Source organism: Natator depressus, chromosome 3 (genome assembly GCF_965152275.1).
Source record: "Natator depressus isolate rNatDep1 chromosome 3, rNatDep2.hap1, whole genome shotgun sequence".
Classification (NCBI taxonomy): domain Eukaryota; kingdom Metazoa; phylum Chordata; order Testudines; family Cheloniidae; genus Natator; species Natator depressus.
Genome location: NC_134236.1, coordinates 197,766,040 through 197,783,657, shown reverse-complemented (window position 1 = coordinate 197,783,657; position 17,618 = coordinate 197,766,040). Strand labels below are relative to the sequence as shown.

The 17,618-nt window shown below is 39.1% G+C and overlaps 1 protein-coding gene across 4 annotated transcripts in view; it reads right to left on the bottom strand.

Annotated features, from left to right (window-relative positions):
* The window catches only part of TASP1 (taspase 1), a 158,986-nt gene that overhangs the window by 15,952 nt on the left and 125,416 nt on the right, over nucleotides 1–17,618 (bottom strand). For all 4 annotated transcript variants that reach the window (XM_074947171.1, XM_074947169.1, XM_074947170.1 and 1 more), the window contains one exon: nucleotides 9,920–9,993. In XM_074947171.1, the coding sequence (XP_074803272.1) occupies nucleotides 9,920–9,993 (74 nt within the window). The remainder of the gene's footprint in view (nucleotides 1–9,919; nucleotides 9,994–17,618) is intronic.

Sequence of the window (17,618 nt, the reverse complement as noted above, 5' to 3'; positions counted from 1 at the left end):
TGCCTTGAGAGTTGATCTGTTATGTTTTGGTTTGGAATGAACAAGTGACAGTTGCATGGCTTTTTGGTGGCGTGGAGATGATCTTGCTCCCCTTGCCTGTTGATATAATCCACAGCTATGATGGTGTCTGTCAGCACTTGTACTGTGGATCCCCGTAGAAGAGGAAGGAATGCTTCACGTGCCTTCCTAATGACCCTGAGCTTTATGACATTTATATGGAGGCGGGCTTCTTGAGGGGACAATAAGTGCTGAATCTGAAGGGGATCTAGATGAGTTCCTGTGACACAGCAGGCTACAATCCAGCCTAGTGGGGGCTGTGTCTCCCCTGCCCTGTAACTTGGGGTGCCCATTACAATGCCTTGCTGCTGTAGCCTCCACCCTGGACTGCTCACAAACAGCCTCTAGCATGTAAGTCACTCTTAGCTATGTCAGTGTGTGCAGCAGCCAGCCAGCCACGCCTTGGCTCTTACAGCATTGCTTATGCTGCAGGGTGACCCCAACACGCCCCAGTAGGGATGTAAATAAGGTTTAAAAATAGTAACCATGTAAGCTATTAAAATTCTACTGGTTAAAAGGTTAACCATGAAGGAGTTCACATAGGCGGGGAACTAGGGGCATGGGGGGGCGCTGCAGTTGGGGACTCCCTGGAGCACAGGGCCGGCAGCTGGGACCCCGGGGCCCAGAGCGGAGTTTAATCATAAACCGATAAGACTGATGATTATCGGTTAACTGGTTAAACTTTTACATCCCTACCCCCCAGTCCTGGATCTTCCTCCAGGAACGTATGTCTTGTACTGGCCAGCCCTCTACCAGACAGTAAAAATATATTAAGTCCCTTATTCTTTTAAGGGTATAATACGCCATCTTAGTATTTTAAACAGTTATCCAGACATTTCAACTTAAATGCACCGCATATAGCTAAAACTATAAACAAGTTTATTAACTACAAATAGAGAGCATTTATGTGAGTACACGTAATGAGGCATAAAAGTCAGAAATGATTACAAAAAAAATAAAGAGAAAATGTTTACTGGTGCCTAACTGAACAAACTATACTGGATTCAAAGCAAAGTTTTCAGCGGTCATACTGACCAAACTCCCCCAACGGCTGTCTCCTTCGTCTTTTCAGGTGCAGAGAATGTGATGGGCAGGGAAAGAGAGGGCTGTCTGCCCCTTCTTTTTATAGTCCTGCCCCCCCTTTAAGAAGCATTTCCAGCTGGGAGCAAGGTGACGTGCAGTCTGTGTGAAAGGAAACTCCCTGCTGTTTCTTTGCTAAGATGTAGATTTTTGCCCCTGCCCTGCCAAAGAATGGCCTCTTAGCAGATAACGGTCCATCAGCCTTCTTTACACTGGGCTGAGGCGTCAGCTTGCCCTTTGTCTCTGAGGAACTGATTTGGCCACTCCCCAGATTTCGCTGGAAAAAACACTTTTGGTCACGATCTCATCTTATGTTTATGACTTCACATATAACGCTGCTTTGTGCACTTTGCCATGATATCGATCAGCAAATTATGAATTTTTAAAGGATACATCACAAGGCCTACTTTTTACAAACATTATTACAATGTTGTGTAGGGTGTGAACATAGGGGCATATTCTGTCACAGCCCCCCACCCCCAAGTAGAGAAGTCTGTCACCAGAATCTTGGCAGATAAAGTGTAGAGAAGGGTACTCCATTGCCATCTTAAGGAGGACTTGCTACTAGTGTAACGAGGAGAAGACTTTTTGTGAGACTGTGACCATCATGCCTATGCACACTGATTTCAGCCAGCCTTGCATGGAACATAGGTGAAGTCTGGCATGCTACGTGACATAAGTGCATGAGGCCATGTGTTCTAGAAGTCTGAGACATCAGTTATTCAGCAAATGAAGACAGCCTGGACATATTTTAAACTGGCATTTCCACATATTTAGTGCCTATATTTAGGACATTAGCACCTTCTTTGCTGACCCAAAGAAGGAGGGAAAGCAAAAAAAGAGAAAGGCTATCCATGGGCAAAAAAGGGCAAAACAAATCTGCATTCACCTAGCACCTAGGCAGCTGCAGGGGAACAATTATTGAAGACTAGAGTCTTGAAAAGAATTCTGATTACAGCTACTCTCTAACAGAAAAACAGACCTGCTTTAGGTAGAATCCACTGCAATTAAAACAATAAAAACAAAATAGGAAACAGTTTGTAATGGCGATTCTTTGTTTGCTTCCCGGGGTAAATGAATCCATGGAGCCTGAGGTATATATTTTTTCACCTATTGCTGTAGATTGGGACCTAGCCACATAACTATTTTCAATTTGCACCTTCTAGAATCCAGTGGTGGAAGCCAAGTTTCTCTGGTCACTTCTATTACAAACTACTATGTGGCAGAGTTATTTTAGGTTGTTCATCCGAGTTAGAGCAGATTGTTTGCCGTCTCAGAACATATGCAGTTGCTTGTTGTAGTATCTTCTAATGGTTGTTTAAAAAGGGAAGGTCAATTTCATAAGGAGAGGTTTGGCTCCCACTGCTGTGAGGACATCAGGGCAGGCTGGATAAAGAGGACGTGGACAATGTTTCTAGCTGAGATGTAGGAGATGGTTAGGGAGTTCTGACCCACTACACGCAGGATGGTCCTATGGATCTCCTGGTGATAAAGACCAGTCGGAAGGTCCTGGCTGTCCTGCCAAGGGAGGTGGTAAATGCCTCATTCCAACTGGGTGGCACGCCCTTCATGTTCACATTGAACAAATTCTGAGCAATGGACAAACCTTCATGAACTTAAACATTTTGATTAATAACTGATCAGTCTCCTCTCTTTCTGGAGAAGGGTAATTGAGATGCTTGCTTGGCAGTTCCAGGCACACTTGGACTTGATTGGTTCCTTTTATATCTTTCAGTCATGCTTCAGATTGCTTTCTGGCACAAACAGCCAGGGTCAATAATTTTCTGCTGGTTACAGACAATCAAAAACTGTCCTTAATGATAAAGTTTGATCTCTTAGCTGCCTTGATACCATGGGCCATCAGGTGTTCAAGAGGCTGTGGTGATAAGTCAGATCTTCCCCTCTCCTGGCTTAGTAGGTGTAGTTGGCAAGACAGTCCCACAACTCCCTTCAGCATCCTCTCTAATATGGGTGCCCTTTTCCATTCTGTGGCACTGAATTCTGATACATACTGCTTTAGATAGAACACTCACGAGGGGCAGGAATCTAATTAAAATATTAACAGACATGTAGAGGTGTATGACCCTTACTATTGGCAGAGGAATGTCCTATCTGGCTAAGGCCAAGCTACTTTGCAGCCTGTATAAGATAGTTACGATAGTGAGCTAGAAGACAGGCTGGATTGCAGCAGCGTCCATCTCCCCGGTAGTGGAGACCAGCCCTAAGGTAACAATAGTCCAATTCAATCAGGAAGCATTTACAAGAAGGCCATGTACCAATATGGATGGACTAGACAGGCATATTTCTCCTTCCATTCATAACGTTCTATATTTAATTGTTTCTCTGAAATAATATTCAGTAATCACTTGTTAAATATCTAACAATACTATAATTTGTTGAGTTATACATACCAAATAGTCCTGAGATTATATAGGGTACTTGAGGAAACAGACTAACCAAATTGAGCTGTTTGCTAGAACAAAAATATATCTAGACCCCAAGGCTGCTTTCCATTCTGTAAACTGTAGCTGTATTCTGTTTCAGGACTTTTTAGCCAAAGTCCTGCAATTCCCTCCTCCCTTTTTAAAAAAGCAATTAATAATGCTACACCACCACTGAAGAGTGTGCATCTTTTTGTTTCAAAGTTTGTTTGTTTGTTTTTTTCCATTTACTGCAGAAACAAGTTCATGAAAACACACAGGAGATGAGCTACTGTTATAGGCTCGATCAAATGCCTTATTACAAACGTCTAACTTGAGTTACAAAAATGCTTTTCTAAAAATTAAAGAAGATAATATTCTAACACAAGCAGAAGTGCCCCCAACATGAAGTAACTACTTTGGAGCTCATAATGACATATAAAGATTAATCTATTGCTTGACTGAAGTTGGTGATGGCCTCAGGACCAGTGATCATGACTTGATTACATTCCATATGGGCAGAGAACAGTACCAAAATAGTTGGCACTTCAAAAGGGTTTATTTCCCAAAGTGAGAAAAATCTTGAACTAAATTGACTGGGAAGAAAAATTTAGACTGAAAAATATGAATGAAAATTGGGACTCCTTTATGAAAAGTTTATTAGATGGCCAAAAGTCCACAATCAAGGAGGACAAAAACTTAGGCTAAAAGCCCATCCTAGTTCGGTGGCAAAGTGAAGACAGCAATTCATATATATAAAGTAAATGGAAGACAGGGAAAATAAACAGCACTCCATATAAATCAGAAAAGTGCACAAAATCGATAAGGGAAGCTAAAGACATCAGGAAAAAAAATCATGGCTGGGAGAACTAAGGGTAAAGAAGAATTTTTAAGTATACTTCGAACAAGAGATCCTAGCAGTGGTATGAGGCCATTACTACATGGAGATGGTAAAATTGTTAATGATGCAAATAAAGGGAAAATTGTTCAGTAAATAGTTCTGTTCTGTATTTGTAAAGAAGTAGGATAATTTACTCATATAAAACGAGGAGAATTAAGTATTTTCCACTCCACTGGTAACTAAGAAGGACGTTAAATAGCATCTACTAGGGATAAACATTTAAAAATCAGTAGGCCTGATTAACTTGCACCCAAGATTCCTATAAGAATTGGCTGAGGAGATCTCTAACGTGTTGCTAAATTTTTAATAAATCTTGGAATACTGGGGAAATTCCAGAAAATTAAATGTTGTGCCAAAAAGGGCAAGTAGAATGACCCAGGAAAAGCTGATATGGAAAAGCTGATATGGACTTCAATTAATGAAAACTAAAAGTATAGGAATATAATTAATGGAAGTCAATATGGTTTTATTGAAAATAGGTCTTGTCAAACAAATCTGATTTCATTCTTTAATGAAATTACAAGTTTGGTTCATAAAGATAACTACATAGATGTAATACCCTTAAGGCTTTTGCTAGGCATTTGACTTGACTTACTACACAGCATTCTGATAAAAAAAATAGCAATGTACAATATGAAAACAAATGTTAAATGGATTAAAAACTGGCTCAGAGATCTCACGACATAGTTATCGATGGGGGATCATCATCTAATGGAGATGTTTCTTGTTGGGTTCCACTGGGATGGGTACCAGACCTGACATGATTCAACATTTTTTATCAGAAATCAGAAAGTAAATATAAAATCACTGCCAATAACATATGTGGTTAACACAAAGATTGGTGGAGTTGTAAATAATGATGAAGACAGGGCAGTGATATTGAATGACTCAGATTGGTTGGTGAGCTGGGCCCATCAAAACAAAATGCAATTGAATACAGACAAATGCAAATGTATACATCTAGAAAGACAGAATGCAGGACACACCTAAAGTATGGAGGACTATATCCTGAAAGCAGCAACTCTGAGAAGGATTTAGGGGTCATAGTGGACAGACAACTGAACATGAGCTCCCAGTGGGATGCTGTGGCAAAAAGGGCTAATGAGATGCATGGATGTATCAATAGGGAAGCAGTGAAGAGGAGCAGGAAGGTGATTTTACCTCTGTAGAGAGCACTTGTGAGACTGAGGCCTGTTCTACACTAGGAAATTAGGTTGGTATACTACATTGCTCAAGGGTGTGAAACATCCACACCCCTAAGTGACACAGTTAAACTGACCTAACCCCCAATGTAGCCACTGTTAGGTCAACTGGAGAATTCTCCAGTTGACCTAGCTACTGCCTCTCAGGGAGATGGAATACCTATGCCAGTCGGAGAGGCCCTGCTATCAGCGTAGGCAGTATCTTCACTGAAGGGCTACAGCTGCGCTGCAGCAACATTTTAAGTGGAGACATGCCATCATACTAGACTACTGTCAACAATTCTGGTGTTCACATTTTCAAAAGGATGTTGACAAATTGGAGGGGTTACACAGAACAGCCACACAAGTGATTTGAGGCTGTACATTGAGAGACTTAGAACTCAAAGTGTTTAGTTTACCAAAATATTGAGAGGTGACTTGATTTCAATGTATAAGTACTTTCCCTGGGAGAAAATACGGAGCACTAAAGGTCTCTTCAATCAAGTGGTGAAAGGCATAACAAGAACCACTGGCTGGAATCTGAAGCCAGATAAATTCAAGTTAGAAATTAGGCACAATTTTTTAACAGTGAGGGAGATTAACTATTGGAAAAAATAACCAAAGGAAGAGGGGATTCTCCATCTCTTCAAATCAAGACTGGATGTCTTGCTGAGAGGTATGCATGAACCAAACACAAATGTTTCTGGGCTCAATACAGGGTAGCTATGTGACATTGAAATGTCTATGACGCACAGGAAGTCACACTAAATGATCTAAGACTAGAAGAGACCCTTAACCTATTATTCTATAAATATATACATAATTATGATTTTAATGTGTTCCTTTTACAACTCTTAATATCTTAACATTTTACAAAATGTTGCTACCAATGGACTTGCTGTATTGATATGCACTGCCTGTGAATTCCTCAATCATTAACAGCCAGCCTTTGGCTGGTCATGATGTGAACCACTTGACTTCAGAATAGACTTTAGCCCAGGACGAGTGAAGGCTGAGAAAAACTTGGATAAACAGGGAAGCAAGTCAATTTTATGCTACCTGCTTGACCATTTTGCTTCTGGAGTTTTATACATGGCTATCCTGTACTTTTATGTCACTAATACCATTATTTTTTCACAGCAGCCAGGTAATGTTAAGTTTGCCAAATATTTACTCTTTTAAAGAAAAAAAATTATTTGCAATACACTGTGTTCTATTTCAAGCCTGGCTTTCCTTCTATGACTTAACCTTACTTGCAATACAACAAAATTCCAGCCTTTATGACAGAAGATTATTTTTTGATCAATAGAAGTCGGCAGCCAAGGCATTTGTGGTTTTTCTCTGGAAAGCATTTGCAGCCACAGGCTCAAAGGAGGAAGAAAGGGAGAGGGATTAACTTTCTTCAATGAAGGTCAAAAGCATAATTTAAAAGTGAACCAAGAGAAGCAGCTGTGTCTGTCAGCCCAATCAAGATTACCAGCTGGAGAATTTACCAGCAATATGAAAACAATGTACACCAGATGTCAAACGATGCAACTGCGAGTAGGAAAACGTCTCTGGGTATGGCACTGTATAGCTAGTGCTCATTACTAACCACATTTCATATGAAATACTAAAGACTTCAGTAGGCTACCGCTAGCTAGGAACAAACATTTCCTCACACCAGCTCTAGGAGCCTTATTGTGTAAACAAAACCAGCTTTTATTTCTAATATAATTTAACATTTCACTTCTTTTAATGACTATATGTCAGGATCAAAAATATAAAGAATGAAGCAGGTTTATACATTCACAACTGCTGATTCTGGAACATCTGCAGCTGGGCTTGTTCTAGCTTCACTAACTTGAGTTTGAGAAACTAGATTCTTTTTAAAAAAAAAAACAAACCCTAAAATAAATAAGAACTCAGTGACACTACATTTCTCTCCAGTTGATTATCCAAGGAAATAAGCTGTACATGTGCCATAGAAAAGTGTGCACCATTGGCTGCTGTGTCAGCATCTCTGTAACCAGCTGCTTTTCCTCCTTTTCCCTCAGGTTATTGTCTACATTACGAGCGAAGGGATGTGATTCTCTTGCTCGTGTACCCTTACTCATTGTAGCTCTCATCGGTTCAGGTGGGCTTGGATTTGGCACAGCTCAGCCGTGCCTTCACTGCTGGTGCTGCTGTGACTACATTGCTAATTATACTTGCACGAGCTCAATGTGAGCTAGCAGGAGTATGTGTACATGGCAGGGGAATCCCACCCCTGGGTCATAGTGTAGACATAGCCTCTGTTGGTATCCTTGTCTTTGTTTCTCTCTACATACTTATTCCTCAGATGAGCTCATCTACTCCCATGGTTTCAGATACATTTGTGATAATTACTTGTAAATCTACCTCAGACAGAAATACAGGACTGCATAGAAGGGAGAAATTGTCCTCCTTGATGTCTCACTAATTAACCACAGCAAAAAGCAAACGTCTTTCTGAACCCTCTCCTCCCCCCCTTTAACACTGCTGAGAACTGAACTACACCTCTGATCACTCAGGCTCACAGTTACTGGGGTCATCTCTCTAACTTTCTCCCAAAGTATCTGGGCTCTCATCAAATCATCTCATCTCTCTAGCTGTAAAACTGACCCGCCCTCTCTCACCAAGTTCCTTCTCCAGTTTTGTTTCCACATCAATTTGTACGCATCCTCATGTTCAAATTCTACGCAGCTCTGTTCCTGCCTGCATCTCACCTTCTTCTGTTTTCCTTTTCACACTGTATGCTCTGCCCACACTTCTCTCCAGAATGCCCCATTTGCCTCTCACTCACAACTCCAGTCTTCTCCCCATAACCGCCCCATGCCTGAAAACAGCTCGCCTTGTCCTCAACCATGGCACATCACTCCTATATGGCATATCCCTTTCTTTTGTTTCACTTTCCATCGCTACACTCAACTATGCTATGTTCTCACAGTCTCATACCCAATTATGTGGGCAAAACCAAAATCTTATATTAAAAATCCAAGAAACTGCCAAGCTGATCTGAATTCTTTATGATAAAGGATCCTAGGAATAAGCTTGGATTTTTTGTGTTATACCCTCTCCTCCCATTTCCAACCTGTCATGGGGTATTTCAATTTTTATATCTATTATCTTCCTAAGGGCTTATCATCACACAAAAACTCTAACATCTAACTACACCAGTATAGTTAAAATAGTACAATCCACCTAGGAGTAATACAGTTATACTGGCATAGCTATTCCTGTAAGTGAATGGCAACAAGCTATACTGATATAAGGCACCTCTATAAACTGCACCCACACTAGCAGTTTTCAGTATAGCTACCTGTTTCCTTAAAAATATCACACCCCAATCAAAACAGCTAAATCTGTATAAAACTGCCTTTACATAACCACTTCTGAGAAAGGTGTTTTTCCTATGCATCTGTGAGGCACCAAGCACACCTATGGAAGCTATAAATAATGATCACCTTAAATGGTGAAAAGAGGAAATTCAATGCACTTGATGACTAGATACCCAACACTATGTACTACAGTATAGTCTAAAGTCTCATTCTCATTAGAGTGCTTAAAAAAAATAATCAAACAGCATCCATTTACTTAACTTATCTAAAGCAGAAGAGTTCCTATTCTGCTTCACTTTTCCTTTCAACATGTAGCAGTAAATTTCTTTTGATTCATCTTTTCAATCTATATTGCCAGGATCAAGATCAGATAAACAGTTTAATTAAATGATAAGAGATTTATCATAATCTAAATAAGCAAGGCTTTAAAAATACAAAAATGTAAAAGTCAGAGTTGTTAGTAACCCCCTATAAAGGGAAGTAGGAAGGATTTAAACATTAGCTACACAAATCTAAAATATCAGATGAACACAGGGCACATCACCAATGAAAAGCACTATCAAAATGATCAAGAGTGGCAAACTACCAGTGAGATAGCTGATTTGAACACTCAAGTCCAGGCAGAATGCTAAAATATGCACTCATTCATAATGAATGCATAGCTTTCTTTTTCCTTAATTCATTATTACAACTTTTCCTTGCAGACCTTTATAGAAGTCTGATCCTAAGGCTGTTTTGTGTTAACAGTATTGGTCACTAGCCTGGCCAAGGAGCAGAAAGCGCTCCAACAGTAGCAAGGTTGCAGATAATCGAGTAAACTGAATCTTATATTATGTCGCTTTTAAAATAATATTTCAACACTGAGTTACTTCGCATGACTTCAAAATAAAATTAAAGTCATTGTAGAAGTTTTTAGGTCACAACCTATTCCTTATGGCTTACCTTTGCTTTGCCATCCTGTGCTGACATATATCCTACACACATGCTCTCTGTTGTGTGACTCCACAAGAACTCCACTATAAGAAAAAATGTAACAAGTCACAAATAAATGTAGAAAAACTTCACTTTTCACAAAATCAGAAATTAAAGGGACAACTCAAACCTAGCTTAAAGTTTAGGTTTGGTGCTTTTATAAAAATTTAACAGAATTATTTACAAGAAAAAAGTAATTCCAGTGGAAGTAGCAGTTAAGCACTCCCTGTAGTATTTGCAAATAAATACTGTAGTACTAATAACCAGAAATAAATGGCATATATGAAAAGTAGCATGCATTTTTAAGTTGTATTTATAAGGTAGGTAATTTTTTTTTACAGTATGATTAATAAAACTGAGAATGTCTCTTTAAAGTTAAAATTCAGACATACATAAAGCATATTACTGCACTTTATTTTTTCTCGCTTGCTTAACAAAAATTTTCAACTGTCAAAATGATTTATTCTTAGTACTGGATAATCCCTATTTACTGTGATAGACTTTTTTCTACTCAAATGTATAATTTTTGTGACAAAAATATCAAGTGTTTCTGCTGTCCAGAGCTCAGTTTCATAAAATTCTACTGTGTGTAATATATGTAGTATACTGCAGACACTTTTGGATTACTTACCTGCTATCAAAGAATAATGTTTTAAAACAACTAAATCTTTCTCCAGTACAAAATAGAAATCAAATAGATACTAAGAACTCTTCATCTGTCTAAGGAACTTGAAGTCTGGGTTCATCAAAATGTAATGTTCAATATCTAAGATTAAATATAATTGGTCTTCGGAACATTTACATTCATCCACTAATCCCAAAGAACACTTTTTAAATTCAGACAATTCTAGGAAAAGCAATTTGAGGATTTTGACAAAGATATTGCCAGAACCTGTGCAAGTCAAACAATAAGAGAAAAAGGAGTTCTATACTTAGATCCCTTCTTCACTCCCCCATAATTGATTAATTAGTGAATTTGCCAATCTGCTTAACAGACTGTCAAATATAGTAAGAAAACAGGATCACAACTGGAGTGCACTAGTTCTCCCAGATCATTATTTTCCATAGACATTTCCAGTCTTAAAAAAAATTTGCAATTTTTTATACTATTGCTGTCTGTGGAGTTTTCTAAATAGATAAGTGACTGCAGTTAAATTATCACCGTTTCTTTAAGGAAATTGAGTAACTGAATTTGAAAACAAGACTTAAACACTGGAAAGTTTCAGCTACAGGTGAAGTAGGCAATTAGCTCCTTTTGGACAACTAATTTCATTTCATTTTCTAACTTTACTTTCCAAAGTGCAGAGAAAGACTAGACAGGATACACTTAGAATACAAAAGGATGAATGCTGATAACTGTTATAAATGAATGTGTAAAGTGTAGTTAATTAAGTTTTAAGGATTTTTAGCCTTTATTGTCCACCACCTACGTTCTACATAATAGTTGTGAATTTTACTACTGCACCTTCACAGCTGAGTCGCTGTGTGTGTGTTCATGATGAGTTTCTTCAAGCTGCAGATAGTGTTAGTTTCTCGAAGTGCTAGAATTAAAATCAAGATCTCAAATGTATGTAAATTCACTGCTCTGAACAGATTCCCTGGAATAGCACAGTTCATTAAAACCAAAAATGCTCAACCTTCCTTGTATGTTTATTTCAGCTCTTTAAAAAAAAAAAAAAAAAAGACACACAAAACCAATAGCTTATATGAATATCCAGCATGTGACTTGTCATTTGTAAAAAAATAATTTGTTGCCATCTTCAAGAACTGAGAGTGCATATAAAGATCGAAAAGGGATCTACTATCTATGCTGATTTATATCTAACAATGTCATCTGAATTATGCAGTTTAAAAATCTGATTCTACTTCAGAAATTCCCAAGACCCTTACCTCCATTGATAGAACTTTGAAAAAGTACAATAGGAAAACATCTTTGGAGAAGCCTTTGACCTTGACTTAAGAAGTTCAATTATATTCATTTTTCCCTCTATAATTTTAAAGAATTTTTAAGAGGCGAGAGTACAAACCTTAATATTGCTCATTATCGCTTGAAACATATGCTTACAAAAGCAAGATGCATCAATGCCATGTGATAGTATAACATTAAGATTAATTTAAATTTTCAGATAGCCAAAGTAATTATTTAGTATAGTCAACGTGTTCATGTCGTCACTTAGTTAATCATGCAGGTAATTAGATATGCAGAAGGGCAAAATAATCTTAATACAAACCTAAGGGTACATTCTCAGCTTGATACAAAGTGAGTTGCAGACATGAATCTCCATAAATTGCCACTAGAATACATGATAAGGGCATGGGGTGCAAGGAAAAAGTAAATATCATCACTGAATAATGATAGTGACAGCACTAAGATGTTTGAAAGGGAAGACTTGTCACTATTGTTAAATATTGTTCAGACACAAGACATTAATCTTGCTACCAAATGTGTTAAGTGAAAGGTTAATTTAATTCACATACAATGTCACATGCTGTTCTTTCATGTCTCCTCATGCTTACATTTTAGTTCTATTAACTCCTTCATGCAGACAGTGTTGATTTCTTGGCATACTTCCCATTACATGTCAGTAATGTCAAGTTCTTACAGCAGCATATAATCCTATTGCTAATTCATCCATTTTTTGTGTTGCGAAGTGTAAACTGCATTTACAAGATCTTGCATATGTTCAGCAATACCCAATCTTAACTCAGGAATTACATATTTTAATAGTTTTGACTTTTTAAATGGTTGACTAACAACAAGTGGCCTGATTATCAAAGGTGCTGACCTTACAGAGGCACAACTGACATCACTGGGAGGGATGATCACAGTCTTTGGAAAAAATCAAGCTATAAATACATTAACATGTTAAAAAATAAGAAAAATGCCTCCCATTGATTCTCTAGCAGTTTTTGAAGAATTGTTATAATATCAATGCCAAGAAACTATTATGTGCCAAAAAGACACTCCTCCCCACAAAAAACCTCCCTATGTCCCTCTATGACATATCACCCACTGTTCCTTTACATCCAATATAGTGTCAGAAGAACCATAAGGATTCATCTCACAGATCTTTGGTTTCTTGGGATAGCAACGTCTGGGAAATGCGGTAAGGACAGTGTGCTCCACTGTTAGAAGAGTGAGACCTCTTTGGCCAGTTGAAGAATGGCAAATTACAACAAATATCTTTGAGACAAGGTGGGTGAGGTAACATCTTCTACTGGCCCAACTTCTGTTGGTACCTTGTGGTCCCTTCTAATCCTCTGATTCTATGATTCTGCTGGTGAGAGAGACAACCTTTCAAACTACACAGACCTCTTCAAGTCTGGGCAAGGTACTAAGACTATGTCTACACTAGAGAGCTTACAGCAGCACAGCTGTACTGATGCAGCTGCGCTGCTGTAAGATCTCTCATGTAGCCACTCTGTGCCGATGGGGGAAGAGCTCTCCTGCTGACATAGCATTGTGAACACTACCACTTATGCCGGCGAAACTTATGTTGCTCAGGGTGTGTTCAAGGTGAAGTGGCCCATTAATAACCCAGTAGTCACAGGACAGAAAGAGGAGGTTAGTGGGTTATGGATTGTTGTAACAATAAAGACACTGGATTTATGGTTTAAGACTGAGATTTTTAGTGTCTATCAAAGTTATGAATTTAAGCTACCAAGCTTGTCTTCTGAAAGTGTTGTGCAGGTTTCCTTGCTGCTGTGTGCTAACTATTTATGCTAAAGTATCTGTTTGACCTTGTATTTAGTACCTCTTAGCCCTGGTCTACACTACAAAATTACTTCGGTATAACTACATTGCTCGGGATGTGAATAATCTACACCTCTATGTGACATCGTTATACCAACCAAAGCGCCGGTGTAGTCAGCGCTGTATCAACAGGAGAACAGCTACCGCCTCTCACAGAGGTGGAATCATTAAGCCAACGGGAGAGCTCTCTTTGCTCAGCTTAGAGCATCTTCACCAGAAGCGCTCTAGCTCTGCTGCTGTAAATTTGTAGTGTAGACCTGCCCTCAGTACCTTTCCCAGACTTGAGGAAGAAGATGTAAGGATATTACTCAGGAGAAGTGGTATGGAGGCCCAGACAGAAAGAAAAAGGTGCTGGATACAAGGACTGGAAGGAGAATGAACAGAGGGGAGGAACAGTTAAAAAACAAACTGCTTACATTTGCAAGAGGAGGTTCCCGTACGAAACAGGTCAACTAGAGCTGTTTAAAAATGTATTGTATAGGTTTTGTTTTGCAGTGCAAAAGCTTAGCTTTAAAATGCAATACCATAAATCTAATTTTAAAAACTCCCAAAGACTAGAATTAAGGGCTGAGGGGGAAATTACTCATCTTGTAATTCAGCTTCTTTGAAAACAGAACTCTGGCAGGACCCTCAGATTCCTGGATTTTATGTTCTTTAGCTCAAGAAAGATGTTGGGGAGTTTTGTCTAAGAACTGGGTCTTCAGGGAACTGGTAGCAGCAACTCTACAACCAGTGGTCGAGAGCTGCCTAGGATTAACTGCCATCTTCAGAACCTTCCATTCAGTTCCCGTTTGAACAAGAAACAAAGGCTCCCCAGAAGAGATAAGCCAGTCACAAAACAAATTGAACAATTAGTAGCTCAAAATGGGATAGATCAATAAATATGATTAAAAAAAAAATAATCACAAAACAATGTTGCCTTCTAAACAATAAAGAGAGGTGGGTGAGAATCCTGCCAGAATATCGTTAGTGACATGAGTGAAGAAGAGCTCTGTGTAGTTAAAATGCTCATCTCTTTCATCAACAGAAGTTGGTCCAATAAAAGATATTACCTCACCCACCTTATCTTCACTGAAAAAAGAATTACAAGTTCAGTAATCCTCACTTCTCTGAAGACAACATTTGGGAAAGATTCTCGGTTCTAGACATGAAGCATTTTGAGGTATGTTCCAAAAGAAAGACAGCAGTATTGCTAGCAATATGAACGAGGCCAAAGCCAACACATTAAAGACACAGGTGGTAGTGATGGCGGTAGTTATGGTTGCCTAACTCTCCAACACAAATCCCATTTTCAGTTGCACCATGGTTGGCCAAACTCATCACTTGGGATGAAATTTTCCATGACAGGTTTCTACTTCAGAAGGATTTTGCTCCCAATGTGCTCTCCTCCCCACACCAGGGCCCAGTGAGTATAGAGAAGGAAGAGGAGGAAGCTGCCAGAGTGAAATGCCGGGGAGGATGGCAGGTGAGAAGCAGAGGGGTCTATAACCACTAGAGCAGGGGTCTCCAAATTTTTTAAATCGCGCACCCCCAGGGCCAGCTCTGGAGAAGCAAAAAAGAAGAAGAGCATGCCGCCAAAGAATCAAAGGTCCAGGAGCTCTGCTGCCGCCGTGCTGGCGGCGTTCCTTCGGCGGCGATGGTCCTGCGCACCCCACTTTGGAGACCACTGCACTAGAGAACACTTCCCTCCATCACCTGGAATTCAACCCAGGATTTCCAAGTCTCAACTTTCCTCTCACATCAAATATCTGTGAATCCCACTGAAAACTGATGCTAGTCATCCCCTGCTAGTAGCTGGTTCACTACCTCAAAGGCAGTGGTCCATGGTGGAGATCTATAGATCCCAAACCTACAGATGACCCATGCAGTGGATGGGTGAAAAGGTTTCCACATGAATATCTATTTATTCATTTTTGCTTTATTTAAATGCTCAAAAATTACACACACAAAAACTACATTAAAACAGAATTAAGGTTGCAGAGTCAAGCACTCAAGAGTTAGCACATGCTAGAATTAAGGTTGCCCATGCAACCTTTATTAACTATTATTATTATTATAGTACTTAGAAGCCTCAGTCATGGACCAGCCCACACTGTGCTAAGCACTACATAAACACAACGGAAACTGTTCCTGTTCTAAAGAGTTTAATTCTTGTTGTTATTAATAACATACTCACATTCTATCTCCGCCAGAATTTTTATGTGATGTTGGGCAAGTCACAAACCAAAATCTGGCACAGTTGGCCACTATTTGAGAATTCCTCATTTTCTGGGTGCCCAATTTGAGACACATGAAATCAGATTTGCAGAAGTACAGAGCCTCATAACTGCAACTGAATTCAGTAGGAACTGTGCCTTGAATATATTAGAAAAATGCTAAGTACTACTAAAAATCAGGCCATAGGTGTCTCAAGTGGGGGCATCCCAAATTAGTGGATATTTTTGTCAATTATACTTGATTCCTCTGTGCCTTAATTCTCCATATGTAAAATGGGTATATAGACCTGCGCAGCTCACAGGGATGGTTGTGAAGATAATTTTATTGCTATCTGTGAAGCATTGACACTATGCTGATGAGTGCCATAGTAGTGCCAGTTCCTTTAATATTCTTGGATGGAGATTATCTGAGTCCTCGATTTGGTCTCATTAAGCTGTTTGAGTTTGACTTCCAACTCAGCTGTGATAATTTCTACTTCCCTATTCTTATTTCCATTAGCCACTCTTACACTACCCCTAAGGTCCTTACTACCATTATTAAAAACTGAGGCAAAGCATTCAGTTAGGAGTTGGGCCATGCCTAGATTATCTTTATCCTCCAACCCATCTTCAATGCTTAGTGGCCCCACTTCTTCTTCCTTTGTTTTCTCTTTATTTATATGGCTATAGATTATTTACTATTGGTTTTAGTTTCCTTTGCAACTTCAAGCTCTGTTTGGCTTTTGGGAGTTCTCACTTTCCCCCTACACTTTCTAACCTCCAAGAGGTAGCTTACCTTGCTGATCCTTCCCATCTTCCATTTCTTGCAGGCTTTCTGCTTTCTCTTAATAACCTGTTTGAGATGCTTGCTCATCCAACTTGGTCTACAACTCTTCCCTGCACATTTTCCCCTTTGCTTGTGATGCAGGCATCAGACACTTCTGCAACTTTGATTTAAGTAATTCCAAGTCTCCTCTACATTCGGATCCTTCAGTCCAGTCCACTTCCCTAATTCCCTTAATTTTTTAAAGTTTGCCCTTTTGAAATCAAAGACCCTAGTTGCAGACCTATTTTTGTTTCTCCTCCCATTTAGTTTAAACTGAATTAGCTCATGATCACTCAAACCAAGCCTTTCCTCTACAACCATTTCTTCTATGAGGTCCTCGCTACTTACGAATACTAAATCTAAAAGGGAATCACTTCTTGTTGGTTGGTGCCTATTTGCTGAAGAAATGTCAGCTATCAAATCCAGGAATATCTGGGACCTACCATTATTAATAACATTTGTCCTCCAGTCTATACATGGGAAATTAAAGTCTCCAACAATCACACAATTCCCAGAAGTATTCATTTCATTTAAAATATTAAAGAGGTCTCTAACCATATGCAAACCAGATCCTGGAGGTCTATAGCAGACCCCAAGTGCTATCCCAGTGGAGCCTTTGTTATCTGTCCCCCCCCAGGTGATTTTAACCTGAACAGATTCTGTTTTTTTTCAATTCCATCAGTTCTGATTTCCTTACAGTCTACCTCCTCATTAATATACAAATTCCTAGTAATGAATATAAACCAGAAGCTATCAATTTCCCATTTCTTCCATATAAGCTGCCTTCACTTCCTCTCTAAGCCACTATGTGTTTTTTGTTTTTTAAAGCAGCATGGATTTCTCTCAATTGTGGCTTTTGGGGCATCTAGTAAAACGTTCTTAAACAATTCTCGA